This window comes from Mastigoproctus giganteus, chromosome 9 (assembly GCF_048544385.1).
Source record: "Mastigoproctus giganteus isolate SK-2022 chromosome 9, ASM4854438v1, whole genome shotgun sequence".
Lineage (NCBI taxonomy): Eukaryota > Metazoa > Arthropoda > Arachnida > Uropygi > Thelyphonidae > Mastigoproctus > Mastigoproctus giganteus.
The window spans coordinates 112,558,855-112,586,788 of NC_143583.1; the positions used below are offsets into that span (position 1 = coordinate 112,558,855).

Genomic DNA, 27,934 nt, shown 5'->3' on the forward strand with positions numbered 1-27,934 from the left:
AGGTGCAGAGAAGGGCACCAGACTGGTGAAGAGAACAGAAGGATGCTCTTACCTAGAAAGGCTTCAGTTCTGCAAATTGTGTCTCAAGACCAGGCACCTGTGGTGAGATCTGATTGAGGTGTTTAAAGTCTTGAATGGATTGAGTAAGCTGAATGTTAATGATATTTTTCCACTTGCTGAGACTACACACATGAGGGGGCATAAATTCAAACTGGGGAAGAGTGGTTGCAGAATAGAAGTGCAGAAGTTTGTCTTCAGCCAGTGAGTGGTTGATTGTCCACTTCCACATCAACAGATGGAACAGGCTTCCATCTGTTGATGTGGAAGTGGATTGGTTGAATAAATTCAAGGAAGAACTAGCTAAATTCATGGAGATTACGGATGGGTGAACTGTTTTTTTTTTTTTTTTTTTTTTTTTTTTAACTATTATACTGCCATTCCTTAATTGTTTACACAGTTTGCTTAAAAAGTATCCAAATTATGCTCTTTGTTCAACGTTGAGAAAACAGAATGCACTGCAACAAAGCATAATAATGTGTTTAGATATGTCCCACTTTACCTCCATGTCCTCTTATGACAGTCTGTTATTATCAACCAATGCAGAAGGCATGTTTTCACATCTTGGTGTTATTAAAAATGCTGGAGCATGCTGAACATGTACTGTCATCTAGTGACAGGCATCCAGAAGTTGCTACTGTGATTTCATTAATTTACTGGATTCTTTTTTGCATTGTTACAAATACAAGTCAACTGCAATACACATGATGCTGATGCCAGCATTTTCTTTTCATATTATTAATTTATTGTAGAATTCAAATTTTACTGAATATGATTCTAATATATTTTCATTTATTTTTAGTTCAAGAACTGCTGCAAATCTATATGAAAAATTAGGAAAAAAATTCTTCAATACTTGAAATTAAACATGTCAAGTATTAAAGAGACATTGTAAAAGAAATGATGATTTTCTACTTATTCTACTTGATATAACAGAACAAATACAATAAGTGAATCAACCTTAAAAAGAAAGTCTCTGTGATCTGAATGAAGACAAAATGATCACAAATGACGAGAATCCAATACTAGAAAGTCTAGGCAGAACAGCTGAACGTTCTACCAGTGCATAATATGCGCCATCAAAAGCTGAAATCACAGTAAGAGTCTGATAAATTCACAGTAATGCAATTGGCAAAAAGCAGAAAATTCCAAGGAGCCACACTATTTTGAGTTCATAGATCATGTGTTGAAAAAGTTGAAAGACAACAGAAAGGTTTATAGGGGGAAAATTTTTTTTTTAATTTTATATATTCAGCTTTTACTTGTCTTGTGAAAGTGGCTTAACTGTTCAGAATTGGAATTTAAAAAGTTGGGCTACATCAGAAACAAAAGAATTTGATGCAGTTTCAAATTTAAAATGCAGTAAAAATTTCAAGAATAGTTTTTCTTTTCTTAATAAATAAAAAAGTAAAAAGTTTCCTATTTGATATTCCGATACTTTTAACAAATTGAGTCCTATAACTTTTGTTGACTGTACTCTGAATAACCATGTTATTCCCTTTTCTATAATTGAAACACATCCATCCACCTAGAAGTACACTGAATGCAGAATCTAGAAGTACACTGGATGCAGAATGCTAATCTAAAGAACAAATTCAAAGGTAACTTTTTCCAAAGTAGCCTATTACAAAATAGTTGTAATTTCCTATTCTTTTCATTAAGAAAACCAACATAAAAAAAGAAATTTTGGAATGTTGCTTAAAAATAAATTTCTTTTATTTCAAAATATAAAAAAATTCATCCTTCTTACTTACTTTTACAGCACACTTGACCAGTGGCTTTCCACTGACAATATCCTTTGCTTCCCCTGCATAAACCATTCCAAATGAGCCTTGCCCTAATTCCTGAAGAAGAGTAATCTGCTCTCGTGGTATTTCCCATTCATCTGGTTCATAAACTATAATAAAAAATTTGATATATACAAGAGTGATTTAGAAAGAAATTTTACCAAAAAATGCAATATACTAGATAATAAAACTATTTTTATCAATTTTCAACATAATCACCATTCTTGTTAATACAAGAGTTCCAATGTTGCACAAAGTTTTGTCCCCTACAAGGATTCCTTATATCTAGCAAGTTCTCTTCTTCTATCACTTGGTTGATAGAAGAAGAGAAAGAACCTTTAAAATGATTAAAGGTCATTGACCTTTAAACATTTTAAAGTTGACCTTTAAAATGATTTCAAAATATCTAAAATGCCAAAACTCCTTAGTTGTCAGATCAGACAAGATCTTCATTACCAGAGAGATCGCAATGGCATTTGGTGAAATTGCATCAGCAATGGCAAGTAGAACATTGCAAGATTTACAATCGAAGTTCTAAAACTGCACAACTGTTTTACAGGTCACATGTAGCCTAGCACTGTTATGCTGCAATAACTCATTTATTCAGCATATCATTTCTTTTTGCACTAATACTAGGCTAAGTTCATTTTCAAGATTATAACAAAAGAAGAGCCATTCTTTCATTTTTCTTTTAAAAAAATCAATAGTTATAGGGTAAAAGACAGTTATCATTGGACTGTCACATTGGTATTCCAAAATTTCCTGTAGCTTTTTTGTGTCCCCATATTCTTCCATTTTGCTTGTTTACTTTCCTAGTGGTATGATCAATGATATAACCATCTTCAATGACAAGTGCACTTGTCACTAAAGATTATTCACTGAAACATTTCTGAATGAAATTCCATCCTTTTCATTTTGCTGCGAATCTATAGCTTCTGTAACTTGTAATTTCATCCTCAAGTTGCTATATAATTTGTTACACACTGTTGATTTTGAAACATTAGGCTGACAACTGTAACATCATATGGATTCCTTTATCTTTGTCAAACTTTTCTTGAACCAGCTCCACTGTGTCATCACTGGGTTTGGCTACTACCACCTCCAACAGAATGATTACTCAAACAGGTTTCCTTTTTGAAATTTACATATCATTGCAGAACCATAAGTTTACTCATGGATTCATTTTAAACAGGTGAAATTTACATATAATAGTTGTGACACACTGCAGCTTGTTAAACCAAAGTACACATTGCACCTTCTAGGGAATGGTAAATTTTGCAACGATTACAGTTTTGCATTATGCTACCATCTGCTGCAGCATGCACATTTTCTGTTTGGTGAATAAAAACATTTTTTTTTTTTTTTTTTTTGATTTGGTAGTTGTTGGCGCATCGGCTTCTGTGGCCATATTGCACCTCCCAAGGTTTTTGCAGTACTTTGATCCAAGCCCGAGGCGGGAATCGAACCCGCGACCTTTGGGTTGCCGGGCAGGTACTTGACCCACTCGGCTAGCCCGGTCGGCTAATAAAAACATTAAGATATCCTCTATCACTTGGGAGTGGTTTCAGGTTTGTATTATGTAGCCTATTCGCATAACGACACATTTTAATTTTGTAAAGGAGGTTTGCGGGCATCCTATATACTCCCATATACTTTTCGCCATTTAGAGAAATGATGATATGTGAAGCATTTTCTGTTTTCATTTCACTTTACTATAGATTACACAAGGTACATTGTTTAGTTGTCATCTAAGGAATACCATGAAGTGTGCAGTCTAATTTTTAAAGACACTATTGAGAAAGTGTATTCCCCGATGGATAAATGAATGAAAAAGGGAAGAACTCAGGTTGACTATAGTCACCATGTGTATTTTTCATTCCTTGGCCCAGAAAAATGTGTTTGCAGGATGAAAATCCCAAGACATGTCTAGAAGGTGGTGGGGGGGATAATAGATGTGTAGGAAAAAAAAACAAAATTGACATCTACTGTGGTCTCAATATGCAACTCTATAATTTGTGATTGCAATATATCTGAAAAATTTGAAGAAATAGGAATGTGATAATTTTGTAAATCAGTTTAAAAAAAAAAATTAATTAAATTTTATAATTAAAAATAAAACTTAAAAACACAATATTGTGTGCAACATCACCGGCCCTTTGAGTTTTATTTAAATTTTTAGAATTTTATTAGAGTTATTCCTCTTTACATCTGTTTCACACATGGAAGGCATTTCTCTATTTTTATTTATTTGCAAATTTCTTCAAACTATAATTTCTGTTAACCCTTGTGTACAATATCATGTTTCAGATTTTATTCTTTGCTGGGTTCGCTTAATTTCAGAAAGTCTGAAATTTCTTCCCGTTATTCTGTGTAGTTATAAATATAGGTGGACCTTTATTTTATTTCCTTAAAACAGCAATATTTTTTATTTAACTTTAAGTTGACATAGAGATTTACTGTGTGCACATGCACACACACATTTTGTCTAATAAATCTTTATTATTATTAAGAAATAAATTTAGTTTGTCCAGTAAAAGCAGTAGCTAAGTATATTTAATGACAGTAGTTTTCAAGATAACAAATCTCTTCACTCGGAGCGTGCGCGGGTTGGTACACAGTATAAAAAACACATGATACTGAGCTCCATTAATCAGTGTTACTCTTGTTCTTCAGATGGGAAAGGCAGTGGAATTAAGCGTGTTTGACAAAGACCAAATTGTAATGGCCGGATGACTAGGTCAGAGAATATCTGAAACGGCATAGCTGATGGGATGCTCACGGTCAACCATGGTTAGTACCTACCGAAAGTGGTCCAAGGAGGGAAAATCCACAAACCGCCGGTGAGGTGTTAGATGACCATGGCTCATTGATGCTCGAGGTGAGCAAAGGCTCTCCCGGATGGTACGGGGCAACAGAAGGGCGACTGTGGCATAACTAACTGGTAATTGGAATAATGTGTCACATGCACAATACATCGAACCCTGCTGAAAATGGGGCTAATTAGCCGCAGGCTGCTCTGAGTGCCCATGCTAACCACGGTTCACTGGCGATAGTAGTAGTAGTAGTAGTAGTAGTAGTAGTAGCACATGATGCAAGAAAGCAAGTGTAGGAGCTTATGCAGCATCAGCCAAAAAAAAACACACCATTCCCTCCAAATGCCTGTCCAGTTCCTCCTTAAATTTATTTAACCTATCAACTTCCACAACGACAGATGGAAGTTTGTTCCAGCAATTAACCACCCGCTGGCTAAAGGCAAATTTCCGCACATCTATTCTACATCTATCCTTTCTTAATTTGAACTTATGTCCCCGTAGGTTCGTAATCTGAACAAGTGGAAGGATCCCATCAGAATTCAGCGTGCTCAACCCATTCAAGGCTTTATAGACCTCAATCAGATCACCGCACAGGCGCCTAGTCTCCAGCCACTGCAATTTGCAGAACTTAAGCCTCTCTTCGTAAGAGAATCCCTTCATTCCCCTCACCAATCGTGTTGCTCTTCTCTGTACACGCTCAAGCAAATCTACATCCTTCCTAAAATGAGGCCTCCAGACCTGTACGCAGTACTCAAGGCATGGCCTGACCATTGCCTTATACAGAGGGACAATCACCTCCTTTTCCCTGCTAGCAAAATTCCTATATATCATTGACAAAACCCCATGACCTGCCCTAGCAGCCTGTCTGCATTGCTCAGAAAACTTCATATCTGACTGCACAATTACTCCCAGGTCTTTTTCATTTTCTACCACCTTAAGTGTGGTACCACACAGTTGGTACGTTTCTCTGGGGTTACTTCTACCCATATGCAGTACTTTGCATTTGTCAAGGTTGAACTTCAGTTGCCACTTCTTAGCCCATCTGCCCAAATTATCTAGATCCTGTTGCAGTAGCACACTGCCATTACTGTCATTAACAACCCTGCCAACCTTTGTGTCATCTGCAATTACTCGTGTCACCCTTCGATCCACCTTTGTGAATTGGGGACACATTTGCACATCTCCAGTCTGTGGGAACCTCCCCTGAGTCCAAGGATAGTAGTAGTAGTAGTAGTAGTAGTAGCACATGATGCAAGAAAGCAAGTGTAGGAGCTTATGCAGCATCAGCAAAAAAAAAAAAAAAAAAAAAAAAATGGTAATGGGAATAATGTGTCACATGCACAATACATCGAACCCTGCTGAAAATGGGGCTAATTAGCCGCAGGCTGCTCTGAGTGCCCATGCTAACCACGGTTCACTGGCGATAGTGCATACAATGGACACGCGAGCATCAAAACTGGACCTTGGGTGATTGGAAGGTCGTCTGGCTGGCTGATGAATCATGTATCATGTTTCCTGTTGCACCATGTGGATGGCCGGGTACGTGTGCGTCGTTTACCTGGGGAAGTGATGGTGCTTGGATACATTGTAGGGCGAAAACAAGCCGATGGCAGTGGTGTCATGCTTTGGGCAATGTTCTGCTGGGATACCCTGGGTCCAGTCATCCATGTGCCGGGCACTCTGACGTCTACCACTTAAGTAAACATCATTGTTGACCAGGTACACCCTTTCATGGCAACAGCCTTCCCCTCTGGTGGTGCCATCTTTCAGCAGAATAAAGTGCCATCCCACACTACCTGGATTGTTCGAGACTGGTTTGCGGAACATGAGAAAGTCTTCCAGGTATTGCCCCGGCCTCCAAATTCTACAGACATCAATCCCATCATCTGTGGTTTGTGTTGGAACAGCAACTCCGATCTGCAGCGTCACAACTACAGACCTTACAGGTGTTAAAGGATCTGCTGGTTATGTGTTGGTACCAGATACCACAAGACACATTTAGAAATCTTGTAGCATCCATGCCTCGTCAGGTACGAGCTGTTTTGGCTGCACGTGGAGAACCAACATCATATTAGGTAGGTGGTCATAATGTTTTGGCTCATCGGTGTATAAATATAAATGTAACATAAAAACATGCTCTGTCACTCAACATGAGCACACACTGCTCATTCCATTCCTAATGTTTTTATGTTATATTTATATATTCATGTGTGTATGTACTTCTACAGCCAATGAAGAGATTCGTTATCTCGAAAGCTATTGTCATAAAATATACTTAGCTACTGCTTTTACCGGACGAACTGAATTTATTTCTTAGTTATGGAACCCAGTGCCACAGGCCTCTTCTATTTTATTTCTTCATTATTATATTACTAGTTCTACTAATATTCTTATTAAGTACAAAAAGGGCCAAAATTCTACATTTTTTTTTTAAGATGCTGCAAATGTAGCAATATTTTGAAATGCTTCTCACAATGTACATCAAAAAGTAACTAATGGAGGGGGGAAAGAAATAATAATAATAAAGAAAATCATTATTATCAACTAAATTTATACAGGGTACTAATAATAGTTGGATATTAGTATTAGTAATTGCCATATGGTGCAAGGAAGCCTATGGCTCATGCTGCACAAGCCAAAAAAAAAAGAAAAAAAAGAAAGAAAATAATCAAAATTAAAAAAAAAAAATAAGAAGAAAAATTTAAAAAATAAATAATTAATAAAAGAGAAGGAAATAGACAATCTATACGTTTCCCTCCTTCCAAAGGTAACCAGCTAACCTTTGAATTTCCCCAAACTGTCAGCCTCTACCACCCATGTAGGTAACTTATTCCAGTAATTTATAATTTATAGTTCTAGAATCATTTATAATTGTGAAAATTTCTTCCTCATTCATTTTACTTATGCCTTTCAGAGCCTTAAACACCTCAATCAAGTCTCCTCTGAAGTGTCTAGTTTCCAAGCTCAGTAACCCATGTATTAGAGGCCTTTCCTCATATGGACATCCTTTTGCCGATCTCACCAGGTGAGTTGCCCGTCTTTGGACCCTTTCAAGAAGCTTGATCCAAGTGCGGTCTAACAACAGCCTTATATAATGCGATTATGACATCCTTATCTCTACTAGCAACCTGTCTACAATGTTCGGAGAACTTCATGTCTGACCGTATCATAACATCCAAGTCCCTTTCCTCCACTACTGGCTTTAGTTCAACTCCAAGTGTATAAGTTATTTTGGGTTACTGTTCCCCAGGTGTAATACCTTACACTTTGCTAGATTAAAGCATAGCTGCCTTTTTTCTGAATATCCCTAAAGTCTATCTAGGTCACTCTGAAGAAGCTCTGCTTGGCGGTGATCGTTAACTATTCTGCCAATCTTTACATCATCTGCAAATTCAGACATCGTGCTCTCTATCCCTTCATCGATGTCATTTATGAAAATCAAAAAAAAAAAAAAAAACAGTGGCCCTAATACTGATCCTTAGAAACCCCCACTTCTTACGTCACCCAATCTGAGGAATAACTATTTATTACAACTCTCTGCCTCCTGCCCTAAAGCCATCCTGCTATCCATCTAAGGATCTTCCCTGTGATTTCAACCTGTTCCAACTTATAAAGTAACCATTCACTTGGGACTGAGTCAAATGCTTTGCTGAAATCCAAATAAACAATGTCGAAATTATTCCCTAAATCCAGCTCATGAGTGACCCTGTGAAAATAACTAACCAGATTGTTAAACATGATTTTCCCTTTATAAAACTATGCTGAGATTCCTTCAGATTTCCATCTCTATCTAAATTATCCTGAATTACACCCTTGATCATTGCCTCCATGATTTTCCCTACTACTGAAGTTAGACCAACCGGTCAGTAATTTCCCACTTCACTCTTAGAACCGTCCTTATGTATTGGAGATACATTGGCACTTTTCCAATCCAACGGAATCACTCCAGAGTCTAGTCTCAATGTTAGAACCATTGAGACTCTCATAGTTAGTCTCAATGGTTCAATGCACTCACTTGCCACCTCCCTTAAAATTATAGGGTATATGCCATCAACCCCAGGAGCCTTAATGGCCTGTAAGCCAGTAAGGCTCCTGGGGTCCTTTATGTCAAAGAGAAATTTATCTTTGACATAAAGGGTTTTTCTTCAGTAAATATCGATGGAAAGAAAATGCTGAGTTCATCTGCAACATCAGCTAGGATATTTAATACTTACCACGCCAATTATAAAGGTCCAACTGGTTTGTCCTGCTCTTCTTTGCATTTATATATGTGAAGAATTCCTTATCCCCACTCTTTGCCAGTGATTTCTCATAATCTGCCTTTGCCAGCCTAATCTTCTCTGTGGCACTATTACAGATTACTTTGTAGCTCTTATAGACTTCAGTACTTTTTATTGCACTGTAACTTTTTCATGCCATCTTTCTCTGCTCAAGTATTCTTCCAACTTGGAATCCTCCTCGTGGAGTATTTTTTAATGGTATATACACATTCAAGGCTTCTGTGATTAATGTTTTAAAGGTATACCATAATTCAATTGCATTCACTCTCTGTGCAGTATCTACCCAGTTAATATAGGCCATGTAGCACCTTAAGGCATCATAATTTCCTTTCCTGAAATTCTTAACCCATTCCTTTGCCTGCCTCTCTCTCTCTCTCTCTCTCTCTCTCTCTCTCTCTCTCTCTCTCTCTCTCTCTCCACTGTCCACCGTAGAACTCTGTGATCACTTCCTGCTACTGGTTCCTGTACTGACAGCCCTATTATGTCATCTGATTAATGGGAGATGATCAGGTCTAGAATATTCTTTTCCCTAGTACTTTCCCTGACATGTTGATGCAAATAACAATCATCTATTTGATTTCAAAATTGCCCTCCATGTCGAGTTTCCTTCCCATTTACTTCAATCAATTAGAGGCAAATTAAAATCAGCCATAAGACATTCACGCTTACTTGCCATTCCATTTGCATGTAGAGGCTCTCATCATAATCTTCACAATCACCTGGCCTTTAGATTATTTCCACTCTCATTATACTTTTGCTTCCAACTATCTCACACCATACACCATACTTCTATACTAGCAAACAAAACGTCTAAATCTGGTAAAGCTTTCTTTGCAAGCTCAGGCTGCTTTTGATAAGAAGCACAATCCCACCATCCCTTCTATCTGCTCTATCCTTCCTAAATACGTTGTACATACTGTACTGAAACTCATCATCTCCTATCTCTGGGTGGCACCGCGTTTCTGTAAGCCCTATTATGTCAGCGTTACTTGTCTAACCAGCAGTTGGAATTCACTCATTTTATTGACTACGCTTCTGACATTACTGTATAAACAATTAAGACTTAGTGTTCTTGTATAGTTAACTACCCTGATACACCCCTTAAAGTTATTTAAGCTTGCATCCCTGGCATTAGCTACCCGCTGACCAGGCTAGCCAGGCGGGTTAAAGTTCCTGCCTGGCAACCCAAAAGTCACGGGTTCGAATCCTGCCTCGAGCTTGGATCAAAGTGAAGCCGATGCGCCAACAACTACCAAAAAAAAAAAAAAAAAAAAAAAAATTAGCTACCCACTCATTTGAAACGTTTCTGCCTTCGGAACATCTTTCTAATATGTACTGTTGCGGTAACAAACAAGAACTCTTGAGGTATGTGCAAACGTTACTTGGATCATTACCCTTGTCCCCCCCAAACTAGCAGTTGCCCTGGACCTTTAAGGTATCCTCAATAATACTAGCAAAAACCACCACCTTTGTTTAAATGTATCCTGTCTCGACAAAACAGATTCCTTCTACCCTCAAGTGCAGGCCAAACTGATAAAAATTTCTCCCCAAAAACCTGGAAAAGTCCTTCAAGTCTTGAGTTAATCCACAAGGCTTTCAGCATATGATCCCTCCTATCGTGTCTAGGCAGAATTGCAGACACATAGACATTGTGACCTAATTCATGGCATTTCTTCAGCATGGTCCTATATTTGTCTAACAGATCGTTTATGTTTAATATCTTTAGTCCCCACATGAATAATAATATTCTCTTTATCCCCCCACTCTTAAAAATTCAACAATCTGTTGGTGACATCATTAATTGTTGCTCCCAGCAGACATAACCTGGTTCTAGTCCACCTATCCTTATTACAAAAAATATTTCCCATTTTCCTGTTTATGTAGTTTCCTAATAGAACTGATAATAATATTTATAATAACTAATAATTAATAACTAATAAAAGATAATGTTTTTTTAGCAGTGTGAAAATATCACAGTATTTTGATAATTATGCAAAATAGCACTGAATTTGCATAATTGTTTGATTTAATAATATGATTAAAGAGAATTAATTATGCTCCTTGAAAAGTAGAATAAAAAATTATTAAATGAAACAAATTATTTTTAATTATTAAATTATTTTTTTAATTAATGCTACATAAGAAGCAATTTAGTGATTGATTTCAAAATAAAAGAATGGTTAAATAAATCATTAAGATGAATTTAATGAAAAATGACAAAAATGGTAAGCTAATAATTGAATAAATTATGGATAACACATTTAAATAAAATATTCAATTATAAAATCTTCCAATGTAAAAAATGTGAAGCAAGACAAAAAAAAATAATAATAATTATTATTATTATTAATATATAATTTACCTAATCCAGCACTCATATATTCAGGATTGACTGATGCATAAAGAATCCCGTCCGGAACACCAGGTCCATATCTATTGTAATATATACAACAAGAGGACACAGATTTAAATTAAGAAAGGATAACTGCAAACTAGATATAAAAAAATTAATTACCTACAGCCAAAAAAGTAATTAACTGGTTATTGGAACACATTTCCTAGGCCTAGCCTTGTGGAAGTGATCAAATTATTTGAAATTTAAAATGACAGGTGGGATAAATTGGACAGATAAAAAACAAATAAATGAATAAGTGGAGACATGGGTTATATTTAGCAATTTTTTTATAGCTGATGCTAGATGAACTTTGCTTCCTTGCTTCATTTTGCTAATACTAATAATATGAGTTACTGCATTAATATGGATGTGCAACTAGTTATATAGATTAACTAAATACATAATAAATAATGGTAACAACATGAAATAAAATCAGTTTATATGACATATAAATATCAACATGGATAACAAAAAGAAAAAGAGAAGGAAACAAAATTTGCCAGAAGGCAAAATTAGATGTTTATAATTCAGTTTTTTAAGCCTATTTTAACCTACAGAGTTGAGAATTTGGTTAATTAATAAATAAATAAATTGATCAAAAATTTGAATCTTCAAAATGAAAGTTATAAGAAAAATAAATAGATCTAAGAATGGATGAAACGGCAATTAAATCCTCAAGTGTTAATGAGGAAATAATAATAATCTTTATGGAACTAAGATGCAATCAAAAGATAATGTAACCACGTAGAAAGGATGAAAAGAAGGAAGCTATTTGAGATAAAATTTAATGATAACAGGCCCAGAGGCAGATCAAGAAGAAGGTAGATCAACAATGACGAACAAGCATTAGAGGAAAGGTTAAAGATCTAACAGGATATAGGACAGCATAAATGACACAGTTAGTGGAAGAGTGATTTTTGGCATTAGTGACCAATATACTGGTCAATGGGTATAATGGATTTGGACCAATACCATAAAGTGCTAAAGAAGAGATTTAGTTTAATATATAATTATATAAAGAAATTCTGATGCCAAAATATTAAGCTGAAGCATTCACTGTGCAGGATGGATGCTAACCCAGAAGGAAAGTGGAAATATAAGGAAGGAAGGTACTAAAAGTTGAAAGAATATGAAAAAGGAATAGAAATTTTTTTATGAAAAAATTTTTAAAACCCACAAGTATCAATTTTTAATATATTGCCTGTGTTTTAGTTTTTTTATCTTCGATATTTTAAACCACTTCCCATCTACACACACGTGTAGAGAGAGAGAGAGAGAGAGAGAGAGAGAGAGAGAGAGAGAGAGAGAGAGAGAGAGAGAGAGATCAAAAAGTTTGATGAAGGGAATATCTGCTAATATTTGGGAAATGATGATGCTTACTGGCTTATTCAAATGGGTCTCTTATCAACCAGCCTCTTTAACACTGTATACAGATTAAAATGCTTCTGAAACTTCCTGAAGAATGGAAGAAGCTGTTGAATTGCTAATGGTTCCTGTGTTGCATTCTGAATAATTTACTCAGTTGTTGCAAATCTGCCACCTTTCGAAAAGGGCTTTCAGCTTGGGGCAAAAAATCACAGGGAGATAAAACCAGTAAGTATAGTAGGTAGAATATCAATGATGGAGTATTTTGCAAAAAATTCTTGAATTAGAAAGTGCAGAGTGCACAGGTACATTTGTCATGAGGCAAGCACCAATTTCCTGAAGCCCACTTTTCTGGCTGTTTTACCAAAACAGACCTGTACAATTACCATAGAACTGCATTGTAGTATTCCCAGTTCAATAATTGACCACATGTTCATCACATTTTATCGAGATTGTCTTTTTTTAAAGCCAGGACTAGGCTTTTTTTTTTTTTCTGGGGCATAGCCATACACACAAATTCATCACCAATAATGATGAAATAAAGTTTGACTTAGAGGCAGCATGCCGATGAAGATCCTGACGTGCAAGAATGTGCCACTATCTGTGATAATCAGTGAGGATGCAGGGCATAAACTTGATTGAGAAGCAACACATTCACAAATCTTGTATTAAAAATGATTGACATGACAATAATTTTTAATACAATCATAAGAAATACCATTTTCTAGTGAAATTGGGTTTTCCAACTTCAAGTAAGTTCAAACATTGATCACTCCTGATCAGATCATGAATACCAGAGATTGAATCATTTAAAGTTAGTATTAGTAATCGCGATGGTGCAAGGAAGCTTATGCTGCACCAGCCAAAAAATAATAATAATAATAACAAAAAATACATAAAATAAAATAAGAATAAAAACAAATCAATAATAATAATAATAAAATTAAAAAATAATAATAAAAATTAATAAGAGAAAAGGAAATGGTCAACCTATGATTTCCCCCCTCCCTTAGGTAATTATCCAGCTGACCTTTGAATTTCCCCAGACTGTCAGCCTCTACCACTGATGTAGGTAACTTATTCCAGTAATTTATAACTCACTGGCTAAAATAAAACTTCCTGCAATCCAGTCTAAACAACTCCCTCCATAACTTGAAGTTATGGCCCTTGTTCTAGAATCATTTATAACCGTGAAAATTTCGTCCTTATTCATTTTGCTTATGCCTCTCAGAGCCTTAAACACCTCAATCAAGTCTCCTCTAAGGTGCCTAGTTTCCAAGCTTTCCTTTTGCCGACTCACCAGGCGAGTTAGTATTAGTAGTGGCCGCATGGTGCAAGAAAGCCTATGGCTTATGATTCACCGGCCAAAAAAAAAAAATAAATAAATAAATAAAAATAAATAAATAATAATAATTAGTAAAAGAAAAGGAAATTAAACCTACCATAGCGCTTCCCTGACCCGAAGGTACTATCCAGATGACCTTTGAATTTCCCCAAACTGTCAGCCTCTACCACCCATGTAGGCAACTTATTCCAGTAATTTATAACTCGCTGGCTAAAATAAAACTTCCTGCAGTCCAATCTAAACATTTCCCCCTGTAACTTGAATTTATGTCCCCTAGTTCTAGCATCATTTATAACCTTGAAAATTTTGTCCTCATTCATTTTACTGATGCATCTGAGAGCCTTAAACACCTCAATCAAATCTCCTCTAAGGTGTCTAGTTTCCAAACTCTGAAACCCACATATTTGAAGTCTTTCTTCATATGGACACCCTTTTGCCGATCTCACCAGGCAAGTTACCCAACTTTGCACCCTTTCAAGAAGCTCTATGTCTTTCTTTAGGTGCGGTCTCCATACTTGAACACAGTATTCCTAGTGTGGTCTAACAAAAGCCTTATATAATGGGATTATCACGTCCCTATCTCTACTTGCAAAAGTTCGATAGATCATCGATTGGACACCATGGGCCTTCCTTGCAACCGGTTTACAATGCTCAGAGAATTTCATGTCTGACCGTATCGTAACACCCAAGTCCCTTTGCTCCAGTACTGGGTTTAGTTGAACTCGACCAAGTGAATAAGTTATTTTGGGATTACTGTTTCCCAGGTGTAATACCTTACACTTTGTTGGATTAAAGCATAGCTGCCATTTTTACTCGTCTTTGGATGAGTAAAAATGACGAGTAAAAAGGGTCCAAAGATGAGTAAAGAGTTACTCGTCTTTGGACCCTTTCAAGAAAAACAATGTCTTTCTTTAGGTGCAGTCTCCATACTTGAACACAGTATTCCAAGTATGGTCTAACAATAGCCTTTTATAATGGGATTATGACGTTCTTATCTCTACTAGCGACTGTTCGATAAATCATCAATAGGACACCATCGGCCCTCCTTGCAACCAGTCTACAATGCTTGGAGAGCTTCATATTTGACTACCATAATACCAAAGTCCCTTTCCTCCACTACCGGCTTTAGTTCAACTCTACCAAGTATATAAATTATTTTGGGGTTACGGTTCCCCAGGTGCAATACCTTACACTTTGCTGGATTAAAGCATAGCTGCCTAGTCTATCTAGGTCATTCTGAAGAAGCTCTGCTTGGCGGCAGAGCTTCTGAAGGGGAGGAAGAGTAAGGATCATCCTCAATGGACAAGTGGCATTCTTTAAAATTTGCAAACGACTGCAGAGTCTTAAAATGTCACATAGCTTCTTGTGAAAAATGTTTTTAATATTTTGTGCGTTTCTATTACATTTTTCCATAATTTGGAAACAAAATTTAATATGTAAATTCACTGCTTAGTAAAGTCACTTGTTTTAAAATGCAATGAGGCACATAAAACACCTTTTTATTCAACACATGCTAATTCAGACCCTACAGATACATTACTATATTTGGACAAGTCACTGATGATGTGACAATCACGACTTATGACACCACAATTTCAAGACAAAGTCAAAGAACATTATCAAAATGTTCCTTGACTTTGTTACTTTGATGCCTTACACACACACACACACACACACACACACACACACACACACACACACACACACACACACACACACACACACACACACACACACACACACGACTGTGGGAGTTCGTGCTTCAGGTTCTTCCATATCAGAAACAGCATGTCTTGTCAGTTGCTCACGGCGATTAAGGTGTACAAAGAATGGTGTCAAATGGGTCAAATCACCTCCCAATGACAGAAATGTAAAGGATTATGCAAAGTGGATGTTTGTGGTGAGCAAAGGATGCAGCATGTTGTACAGACTTAATGGCAGGTCATTATGCAACAGTTGCCATTGCAATACAATATGGGGGAATTCAAGAACAATATCCCAAATGATGATGTTCTGCATACTCAAACGTATGGGGTTCCACAACAGATTGCCCAAGAGACACCCTCTCCTCACTGCTGATCATCATCAATGGTGAATTCTGTGGAGTGAACAACATGCTGGCTGGACACTGGAATAGTGGAAATGAGTGTGTTGATTGGATGAATCCAAACACCTGGTGCAATATGCCAACAAATACCCTTGTGTGTGTGGTGCAAGCAATTTGAATCCATGTACCTATCATGAATGGTGCCCACTATCCAGGCAGGTGGTGAACATGGGCCACCTTTTGCTGACAAGAAGAACAGACTCCTGGTGCATATGGACCAATGTTTCACTGGTGAGGTCTACTGCACCACAGGTGTACCTGGTGAGGACACCAGGTATGCCTGTGGCACAGCAATATCCTATCCAACGTCACTGCAGCTAGCTTTCAAAATGGAACCCTCCTTAAAGATTTTATTGCCACATCTTCACTTGAAGCGTTAAACCTTCCAGGCCAACTATCAACTTTCTCCAATACCCTGAGCAAATCTACAAAAGACGTCACCATGGCATCCTTCTCTTTCGCACGTAAGTTTGCTAACTGGTTTGTAAATGAGCCTAGACCACCTCGGACCATAAGGTAATCTCCTTCTCCCTGGTCCATTTGTTGACTCCAACCCCTCCAAGAGTAAACAATATTACAAGATTCTCCCTGAAAAAAGCTGACTGGGACCTCTTTGCAGCTACCCCACACTCTTCATTGAACACATACAGCCACCAGATTTCTTCACTGAACTCACCCCTGATGAGCACGCATCTAAATTGGTGACTAAAATCCCAAAAAAGAGACATTGGGTACATACTGCCAGAAAAGAATTCCAACAATACAGAGCCTCCTGGCTACAGTATGAGGTGGATGAGCTTCATAAAAGACATAAGAACATCCACAACAGATATAGTAAGATAAGAGCCCCGTGGAAAAATCTTGTTGAACGTACAGGATACAGAAACCCCACCCTTGAGTATTGTGTATAAAATCATCACCAACAGGCTTCCCAGAGGGGAGGTAAACTCCACTGTAACCTCAAATGGCTCCCTAACTAATTCATGGGATGAGTCAATGGCCAACATACTCTCAATCATCTTTCCCAATGATCACATTCCCCTCAATGACCAACACCTCATCACTCATAAAAATTCCAGATACTGGAACTCCACTACTGAAGAACCTTTCACAGATACTGAACTTGCAGCAGTTCTGGAAAAAAACAAAAAGAGCAAAGCACCAGGTCATGACCTTATTGAAGTCGAAATCATCAAACAGTTCCATACTATCTTCTCTCAGCATCTTCTGAGAGAAGATAGTATGAAATTAGGCTCTCTTAGACTGATCATCAAAAAGCCAGACAAAGCCACACCCAAACTCCTATACCCTATTGCTCTCCTTCCTGTTCTTGGCAAGGTCTTCGAGAGACTCCTATATATGTGAAACAATCAACATTATACTGCTGCCAATCTTCCACCACTGATACAGCATGGATTTAAGCAAGGCTTCTGCACCAAGGATGCTCTCCATTCTCTAATTGCAGCTCCCACTCAAAAGGAACAGAAGTATCTAGCAGCCTACTTGATTGACTTTGCCAGCAAATTTGATTTCTATGGTGGCAAGGCTTTCTTAGGCAGCTCAGACATGCAGCCATTCCCTACAACCTTTATCACTGTCTGCAAAACTACCTCACCAACAGAACTGTAATGGTTATAACCAAATACAGACGCTCCACCCGTCAAGTCTTCAAAGGATGTCCCCAGAGGTCAGTCCTTGGCCCCATATTCTGGTTCATGGTCATGGACGAAATCCTCAACACCAAAATCGAGCACTCACAACTGAAAGCAATTTGCAGATGACCTACTACTGCTTGTCTATGCTGATACTTGTGCCTCCCTTGAGGTGAGAAGTAATGCTGCCTTTGGCAAAATCCACAAATGGTCAACCCTTCACATGCTCCACATTTTACCTGAAAAATACTCATCAAAGGAACTAACAGTCCTACTAGACCTCCCACAGTAAAACTAGGCAACCTCCATCAAATTCATCTCTAAAATCAAATAACTTGGTATTACTATAGTAATACAAGACAACAAGCTTTCATTTTACTTCCACCTGGTTCACCTCACTACAAAAATTAGAAAATATGCATCAATGATTGCAGAAACTCAAAGCGTGACTGGAGACTCAGACGTCGTTCTCTTACTACTCCGTACGAAGCCATCTTTCTTCCAGCCACATGCTATGGTGTGGGAGTATGGTACCAGCAAGCTATCACTCAGAGGAACCAATGCAAGCTGGAATCTACCCAGAGATATCTGCACTGTTAGTACACTGGCCATACAGATCCTTGTTGGAGCTTTGCCACTACATTTGGAAGTTATTGCTCAAGAGCTTAGCTACTGTCATTGGAAATCACTCCCTGCTACAATTCTCAATTATAACCTAGACCACTCTAACAATCTCAAACAGGAGAAATATTTCAGCACATCTTATCCAATACTGGTAAAATAAATGGAACCAATCAATTAAGGGCAATGTAACAAAATGATTTATTTCAAATATAATACTCACCTACCCTAAAGCTCCCCATGGTTCTTCCCGGGGCTCTATGCCACATATATAATCACTGGCCATGGATCACGCAACTCCAAACTTGCAGAACTTGGGCTCACAGAAAATCCACTCTACAACTGGGGTATGCCTCAGAACTGGGAACATGTCCTTTACATTTGTCATCATTATCCTTTTAGAAGCAAAATGCATCAAACACTAGATTCCTTTCCTCGCAGCAAAGAATTCTTTTGCATCACAAATGAAGATCACTACAAGGAACTTTCTGCATTTTCATAGAGAAGGAACTTTTGTATGGGAGTTAGATTCTCAGAAGAATCTAACTCCCATACAAAACTACACGTGGAAAGATATCATTCTGCCACCTTAACACCACATGAAGACTGCTGGTGCCCTGGTTACTGGACCTTTTCACCTGTATACGGTAAAGTGGGTCAGGTACTGCTTCAGGTGTGGGAGGTCAAATTGGCACTTTGCTTTGCAGGACTAGAGTGCCCTGCATAGTAGAGTGCCAATCCAAAATTTTCTTTCCCTGAATCTGGGTGATCCAACTCTTCGATCCCTCCCTACTTCTCTCTCTATTGGAGGATGCCTTTTCTCCTTATCTCCCTGCTTCTTACCCACTTTAACTCCCACTACAGAAAATGGAGGCAGTCCATTTTCTCTAGTGAAGACCAGCTAGAGAAAAATGGACTGCCTGGCTCACCTCCCAGTGGTGGTGGCGGGCAACTAGGGGCTCTGTGGCAAAGTAGCCAGACACACAACAGAATATAACACAACTCTAACATAAACCACACACTACACTCAATTCTGGCTTTTACAGAGCACTGTATTTCTTCACAAGAGTACTTATGGCAAAGATGTGCGAAACCCCTGGTGGTGCCTTACCCCAAACACCATGCCACTATGATGAGGTCTACTGGCAGGTCTTAGGAGACCACGTGCACCCTGCCACGTTGCATTTTTCTTGGATAGAAACAAGTAACTTCCAAGATGATAATGCACCATGGCATCAGATCCATATGGTGCAAAAGTGGTTTGAGGAACACAACGAAGATATCATCCATCTTGATTATTCTCCAAATTCGCCAGACCTCAATCCAACTGAACACCTGTAAGATGTTTTGGAATGGGAAGTGAGAATATGGACATGTAACTGTCATCTTATGGCTGTTATCCATGCGAATGGTGACCCAACACGGGATTAAGTAGGTGGTCATAATTCAGTGATCACTCAGTGGTATATATACACTGGTGTTAAAAGAAAGTGCATCACCTAGGAATTTCACATTTCTAACCCCTTTTCATGATGGTAAGTTACATTAATGATGGTATGTTACATCACAAATAGAAATATAAACAAAAGATATTTATTAATAGTTAAGGCAAAGCTAAGTAATATAGGTGCTCTCAAAATATTCCAAAATGAGCATTTGCAACCTTTATACAACAGTTTTGGTAAACACGACAATTATGGCTGAAATGTTATCAGAAGCCCTCAATTTGCTTTAGTTTATCATTTTAAATGGAAAACAAAATGAAAAGTTCACCAGGTGCAAACTAATATTTAGTTGAACCGCCTCTGGCCCTGATGACAGCAGCACACTGTCGAGGAATTGACAAGATCAATTTATGAAGACAATCAACTGATAGTTCAGGGTTCAAAACAAGAATTATGGCTTTTTGAAGTTCATGAAGGGTCTTTGGTTTCTTTCTGGCAACTGCAGATTCCACACGATGCCAACTCTATAGGATTCAGATCCAGGCTGTTTCCTAGCCAGCTAAGAGTTGTAATGGACAGTTCTTCCAACCATTTTTTCACCTGTAACAAATGTAAACACATTACTGTCGAACCTCTAATGCAGAAATGAAACTAAAGTACCTACAGAAGTGCCTACTTAAAGTTTTCGCCCAATGACAAGGAGTAGAGTCGTCCTGAAAGATGCAGTTACTTGGCAGGTTGAAATGGTCTAATGGGCAGCAATTTGCCTTCCAATATAGCCAGGTATCCATTGGCATTTACAGAACATTTTATAAACTGTAGGTGACATACTCCGTGATACGAAATGCACCTCCATTTCATTTGCCAGTAAGGAATTTCACTGTAGACACCGTACAGTCTGGATGGTATTCTTCACCACGTCTATGGTGAATCGCCTGTCTCCCATCAGAGCCATGCAGGTTCAATTTCTTCTCATCCGAGAAAATAACTGACTTCCATTGCTCAGTAGTCCATTTGACATGCTCCTTACACCAAATTAATCGGGCCTTTTTCATTTTTTGTGTGAGGAGGAGGGGCTTCTTCTGACTGTTTGTTTGTTTGTTATTTGGTTTTTAGGAGCATTAGCAACTAAGGCCATATTGCTCCAGGATATGCGGTGGTCATTCCCTGACCTTTCCGCATCCTCCGTATTTGGTGGTGATGGGCTCGAACCCCGGTCTAATCAAGAAGCGTGTGCTACGCACTGCTGCTCCTTCCCACCTGGCTACAGAGGCGCCTTCTGACTGTTACCGCACTTGCTACCACTCCTGTACGTTCTTTCCATTATTCTCTTTTCAGCTCAGATGAAGAAGCTTTACAGTTTTTAAGGCATAAGCGCCTCAAAATGCGGTCCTGTTTTGGCGTAGAGACTCATTTGCGTCCAGTTCCTTTTTTCCTATCAGCAGAACTTTTTCCTATTCTTGAGTTTTGAAAGAAATCTACTCACTGTCAACAGATTACAAGACACTCTATAAGCAATATGATGGAAAGAACATCCTTCCTCACATAAGGCAACAATAGCACTCTTTCTTCGTGGTGTCAACTGCATGTAACTCGCCATCCTGACACAAGCAAGGAATAACTGCAACTCTTGCAGAGAGTGCTTATATAGCTGAAAGTAACAGCTGATGCAATATTATGTCATCACCTTAGCATGTCAATCATATCTGATGCAATCTGTAAGAAATATTGCCATATACTTACTTTATTCGGATGACAATTACAATTTTAAGGGGTAATGCACTTTCTTTGAACACCAATGTATATATACATTGGTGTTAAAAGAAAGTGCATTAATGTATATATAAATAAAGATACTGCAATAAATTTAGACATGAAAAAAAAATTAATCAAAGCTGATAAACTATTAAATAATCATATTTCTGAAATGGTTGTACAGATCCAGCAAAAATAGTTTTACAAATGCTTACTTTCTCTTTACAATAACCCATGTGGCCAAAGCAATTAACACAATAATAGCCAATGCTACTGCAACAATCACCGCAGCAAGAACTTCAGGGGTAAGTCCACCTAGAGAAGGGATTCATAAAGTATTATTCTTTGTAATTTCATCTATTTATTCACATAAAAGAATAATAAACAAAATACATTCTCCAGACTCCTATCTTTAAGGTAAAAATTTGAAAACCTACATGCTGCATCAAATGTTAATGCAAAATTCAGAAATAAGGTTATATAAAGTTTGGATTTATAGCAACTTCTCCTTAGGAATAAATAGTTAAATTACAATACTGAATAAACAGATATTTTAACTATCACTATAACAAAATGGCTGCTGCTAATGCATTTTAAGAGATCCTGCTTGTAAACACAAATTAAGTAAATTAATTTGTACCAACCATACCTGCAATTTCTTGTTGTAAACAATGTATTAATAAATAATAAAGAACTGTTATTAAAAAAATTGAATGGACTAGCAATGCTTTGTTTGTTTGTTATTGGGTTTTTAGGAGCATTAGCAACTAAGGCCATATTGCTCCAGGATATGCGGTGGTCATTCCCTGACCTTTCCGCATTCTCCGTATTTGGTGGTGACGGGCTCGAACCCCGGTCTAATCAAGAAGTGTGTGCTATGCACTGCAGCTCCTTCCCACCTGGCTACGGAGGCGCATAACTAGCAATGCAGGGTGTCTCAAGGTTCAGTGTTGTAGCCCTCTTGTTACTAATTTTCCTCATTGATACTGATGTGAGCATACAGGGAAAGTTTGTACAGCCAAAGTTTGCTGATGATTTAAATGTAGGTAGGATGTTAAGTAACTGACAACATGCTATGCTCATTTCAGAATGATTTTGATCTAGTACTGATATGATCTTAAAGATGGCAACTGCTAAATGTAGAGTTTTGCATTTGAGGTAAAGAAATACAGATGTGACTTCTAGAGGGAAAGGCGCCTCTGTAGCCAGGTGGGCAGGAGCAGCAGTGCATAGCACATGCTTCTTGATTAGACCAGGGTTCGAGCCCGTGACCACCAAATACAGAGGAGCGGAAAGATCAGGGAATGACCACCGCATATCCCCGGAGCAATATGGTCTTAGTTGCTAATGCTCCTAAAAAAAAACCAAACAACAATAATCTAGAGGGGAAAAAAAAAATAATAAATGCTCAAAGAATTAAAAAAATAATAATCTAGGAAACAAAGAATTTAAAGGAATTTTGGACGAGAAAGATTTAAAGATTATAATACAAGCAGACATGAGGTTTTCCTTGAATGTTAGAAGGCAGCCAGGAAGGCCTAGGGTGTATTATCAGTGATATAGGACCTATGCTAGCAGGGAGAAGGATTTCATATTTGTCTTTCAAAAACGATGGTAAGCCCACATTTGGAATAGGTTAAAAAAACAGAACTTCTATAGAGGATCCATTGAAGGGTGCCTAGATCAGTTGGAAGTACTAAGAAATATCCTAGAAGAAGTGGACTGTATTGTCCAAACTGGTCTTGTGAATAACAGGTTAAACTAGACCAAGGAAAGCACCAGAAAATTAAATCTCAAAAAAGTCCACTGTTGGGCAGTGTTTTGTTGTTCACTGGAATAAGTTGCCTCCCAAGGAAATTGTGGCATGTTCAAGGCTGAATTGGACATATATTTTTAGTAATGAGCAAACTGTAATCGGTTCAGGTTTTTTTTCTCTCCTCGATGCAGAATAAGTTTGCTTCCTTGTATTATTTGGTTGATTAATACTAATATAGAATACCAATTGTTTCATTTTTTTGTTGTAATGAGAATATGGTAGGAATCATACCGCACACGAATTAGCAAACTGAGAACCATCTTGTACTCAGTTTACCAATGGCCTGAATATTCAAAGGTAGCTATTAAGAATCGTTTTTGCTGTATTAAAGTAATCACAAGTTTAAATTCTTTATACTACATGACAACATAGCTGGTCTCTCATCAGCTGGCAGATGATCTGCCAGCTGATGAGAGACCAGCAAGTCAGAAAACAGGACAGAGCAAAGATAACTCTCCTTTCACCATTCTGCCCATAGTTTATTCTTCCCAGAAAAATCTACTAATACAACACAAAGAAAAAAGTTTTGTAATCTAAAATTTTACCATCCGGAATGCTCAAGTAATTGTAATCTGCCTTGAATTTAACACTGCATTTATAAGTGTAGTCATAAACTACATTATCAGAACAGTGTTATAAGTGTCGCAATTTATCGATCTATATGTGTATACAGTACTTTAATATATACATATATATATATATATATATATATATAAGTAAATAAAAGGAAATATGCAGTACTCAAACTGTCCCACTGCTTTTCTGCAATAAAATTAGACTACAGGTAACGCTCGTATAACACAGTAGTTAGGTTCCCACAAAAAAATCTTGTATAGTGCGAAATCATGTTAAAAGGGACTAAAAACTATTACAAAAAGGGGGGTTACGTTCCAAAAGATAACAAAAATACACCATTTTTTTATAACTATCGGAAACTTCATTTTTATTAAAAATAGTAATAACTGAACTATGTCTTACAAACTGTGATACATATATGTCAAATAATCATATTTTATTTAATTTTCTTCCTCTTCATCGCTGCTAAGCACAATCAAACGAGAATGTTTTCTATGTTGCAGAATATTTTCACCTTCTGAACTTTCTTTTGTAGCATCTAGATTTCATGCATCTTTTGCTCTCTTTAAAACTCAGTAATCTAGGTTAGTTTGCTTGATAGATCTTATTAAATTTCATGGCGTGGAGCTAAGCATTTTTTGAAGCTCCCTTTGAACTTTGTGCTCCTTTCAGTCGAAGGATCTGCATACAAAAAATAAGATACTAATTGCTTCGTTAAGTTTATTGCTTCCCGTATGCTTTTTTTAGTGTAAAATTTGGAACTTCAGAATTTTCATCTGTGCTATCATCCTCTGAATTGATTTGGTTTACCACCAATGCCATTTCCACCAAACCCACTTCACCGGCCTCTTTTTCTATCAGTAATTCTTGAACGTCTTCAGTAGTCATATCATCAAAACCTTCCCCCTCCTACTGACTTAAGCAAGTCTACTATCGCACCAATTCTATCTTCTGCTGGTTCAACCATATTTCCTGAATGAACTGACTCTGGCCATATATTTTGCCAACACACATTTAATGTCGACGGTGTTCCTTCTTTGAGCAATAAAGCTATGATTCGGATACAGTAAACAATTGAAAAATTTTTCCACACCTCCGTCACTTCAATAAATTCGGAATCAATTTTTTCCAAAATCCACTGTAATGAGTTTTAAAGTAGATATATAATGCCTTGATCTAAGGGCTGAATTATAGAAGTTGTGTTAGGTGGTAGGAACATTACTTCAAAGTTTAGGTGAATGAAATCTTTTGGCTGGCCTCACATGTTATCCAGTAATAATAAAACTTTGAAATCTAGATTTTTCCGCTTTAAATAGTTTTCCACATCTGGCACAAAACAATTCAGAAACCATTCTTTAAATACATCGGCAGACCCCGAGCTTTTTTTATTTGCTTTCCAATATACAGGTAACGCGTTTTTGTTTACACCTTTCAGCGTTCTCCCCAGAAAATTTTGCCAGCCAGGTGGCATTATGAAGTAGCCGGGTGGGGAAGTGTAGTACTTCACAATATTATAAAATTTTATGTTATTTACAAATGTGACTTAAGCGATCCAGAGAAAAAATTAATTGCAAAATTTAGCATTATATGCTCCTGTCACATTGACCTCGATCACATAGTATATTCAAATTAAAACTGATCGAGATCAGCGAGCAGTACCATACGGTACTACAAGATTCACTTAAATTTTAGTCAGGCGGTCATATAATCTGATGTGTTACTGCACATAAGTAACATTACATGATCTTTTGATGCTTTAAAACCTGGTGCAATTTTCTCTTTTTTTGAAATACACATTCTGTTGGGCATTTTTATCCAACAAAGACCTGTCTCATCGGCAATGAAAACCTGATGTGGTGTGTATCCATGCTCTTCAAAATTTTTTTGAAATTCCTCTATATAATTCTTGGCAGCTCCATTATCAGCCAATGCATTTTCCCCTTGTGTAGTCATCCTGGGATATAAACAGAAAATGTATTTATTTATTAGAAGCCGATTTTAAATCGCTCAAACCAACCTTTGATGGCAACAAACTCCAGGTTAACAGAAGATTCTCCATTTTCTTTAAAATGGTTATAAATTTTTAGTGCCTTTTGTTTAATTAAATAGCCATCTGACGGGATCAGTTTTTACTGCTATCGTCAATCCAAATACTGAGTGCTTTTTCAATTTTCTCAATTATCGTCACTCAGGGACAAGCTGTCATATTTGTGGAAATTAAAGATCCTGCAGCAACAGCAGTTCGAATTTTCTGTACATTTTTCTTTATGGTCTGGATTGTTGCTTCATTTAAATTTAAAATTTTTGCAACATACAATGCATTTCCCCTTTTTTTTTGGGTTGATCCAAAATTTGTATCTTTGAGTCTAGAGAAATAAAGTGTTTGAACAAACAAATAATGTTTGAGCAGTGCTTTTTTATTTTCCTTAGGCACAATTTAGGGCTGGAATTTATTTAGAATAAAGTTTAATAATACATGCCCAGAAAAATTTATAAACGATCAAATAAAAACCAAAATAACCTTACAGAAACCTTAAAAGCCAGAACTGCATGCTTCAAAGTCACGATTTTTTATGGTCTCGAACAAGCACAAGTTCAATAGCACAGAATCTAACACAGGGGTTTCCCAACAAAATAAAATACTGGGATTTCTCTCTTTTTTTTTTTGCATAACGACTAGCAAGTCAACAGTGGGGATTCATAAAAAAGAATGAAAATGTTGAAAAATTACAACCAACATAATAGCAGGGTTTTCCCCACACAAAAGATCAAAAATATCATGTTATGCAAGGATTACTGGAATTTATCAATCGTGTTAGAGTGACATAGTGTTGTAAAAGTACAGTGTTATATGGCGGTTGCCTGCATACTAAAAAAAAACTTAAGTACAGTACTATGCATGAATCAACAAGTAAAATTTAGGATCTCTTATAGTAAAAGCAAATTTAATTTGTTGCTTTAAAAGTCATATTATTTCTTAATCTAGCCCTAGTTTCTTGAGAAGATCTAAGCATAGTAGATATATTTTAAAAATTTTGTGAAACACAGTACAAGCTCTCAGATAACCAGCATAATCTGACTAACCAAAAACACTGTTAACCATATATACTATCAACAAAGCTTTTGTTATACTATTTTTTTGTACTGTACCTGTCAACACTTACCTTTTACCTCAGGAATATAAAAATAGACCGGTGAAGTCCAGTTTCCATTATCAGCTAAAGAAGTTGCCCTCACTTGAATTGAATAATTTCCAGGTCTTAAACCAATAAGGATGTGACCCTTTTGCTTCATATATTCCAGTTTTGTAATACATTCTGTACGTTTATGCTGTTAAAAAAAAAATAACAATGCATCTTATATATATATATATATATATATATATATATATATAATTACAATAGTATATAAAATGAGGATTTAAGAAAAAGGATTTGAATAGTGCTTAAAGTACAACATTGGACAATAAAAACTATACCATATAGTCCTAAAGCAAAATTAATATGCATAAGAGTTAGCCTTTAGGCCCAAGAGGAAAATAAGATTTTAGAATATACAGGGTTGTTAAAATTAAAGTATCCCTATGTAGAGGGCTCTGGAGTGAGTTCTAAGGCTCATACTGAAGAGAACTTTGGAAAACAGGTACAATAAACAATGCACTCGCCATTAATTGGGGAAAAAAAATTAGTTACAAAATTTGTCACTATATGGTGCTGTGGCAATACAAATCACTTGAATAGCGCTACAATTGTTCAGTGTGTCCTCCATTTTGGTCAACAACAGTTTCCATTTAAAGAACAGCATTTTCTACAGCATAACGTAACATGTAAACTGGAATAGCCAGCACATGACATCTTCAGATCTGCCAGAAGTTTGACATCCTTCCTGATACACCTAGTTCTTCAAAAAACCCCACAACC

The 27,934-nt window shown here is 37.0% G+C and overlaps 1 protein-coding gene across 1 annotated transcript in view; it reads right to left on the reverse strand.

Annotated features, from left to right (window-relative positions):
* LOC150080650 (insulin-like peptide receptor) overlaps window positions 1-27,934 on the reverse strand; it is a 514,932-nt gene that overhangs the window by 42,763 nt on the left and 444,235 nt on the right. Inside the window, 4 exon segments of the mRNA XM_090381758.1 lie at window positions 1,812-1,954; window positions 11,300-11,370; window positions 21,838-21,937; window positions 27,179-27,344. Of these exon segments, the coding sequence (XP_090237884.1) occupies window positions 1,812-1,954; window positions 11,300-11,370; window positions 21,838-21,937; window positions 27,179-27,344 (480 nt within the window).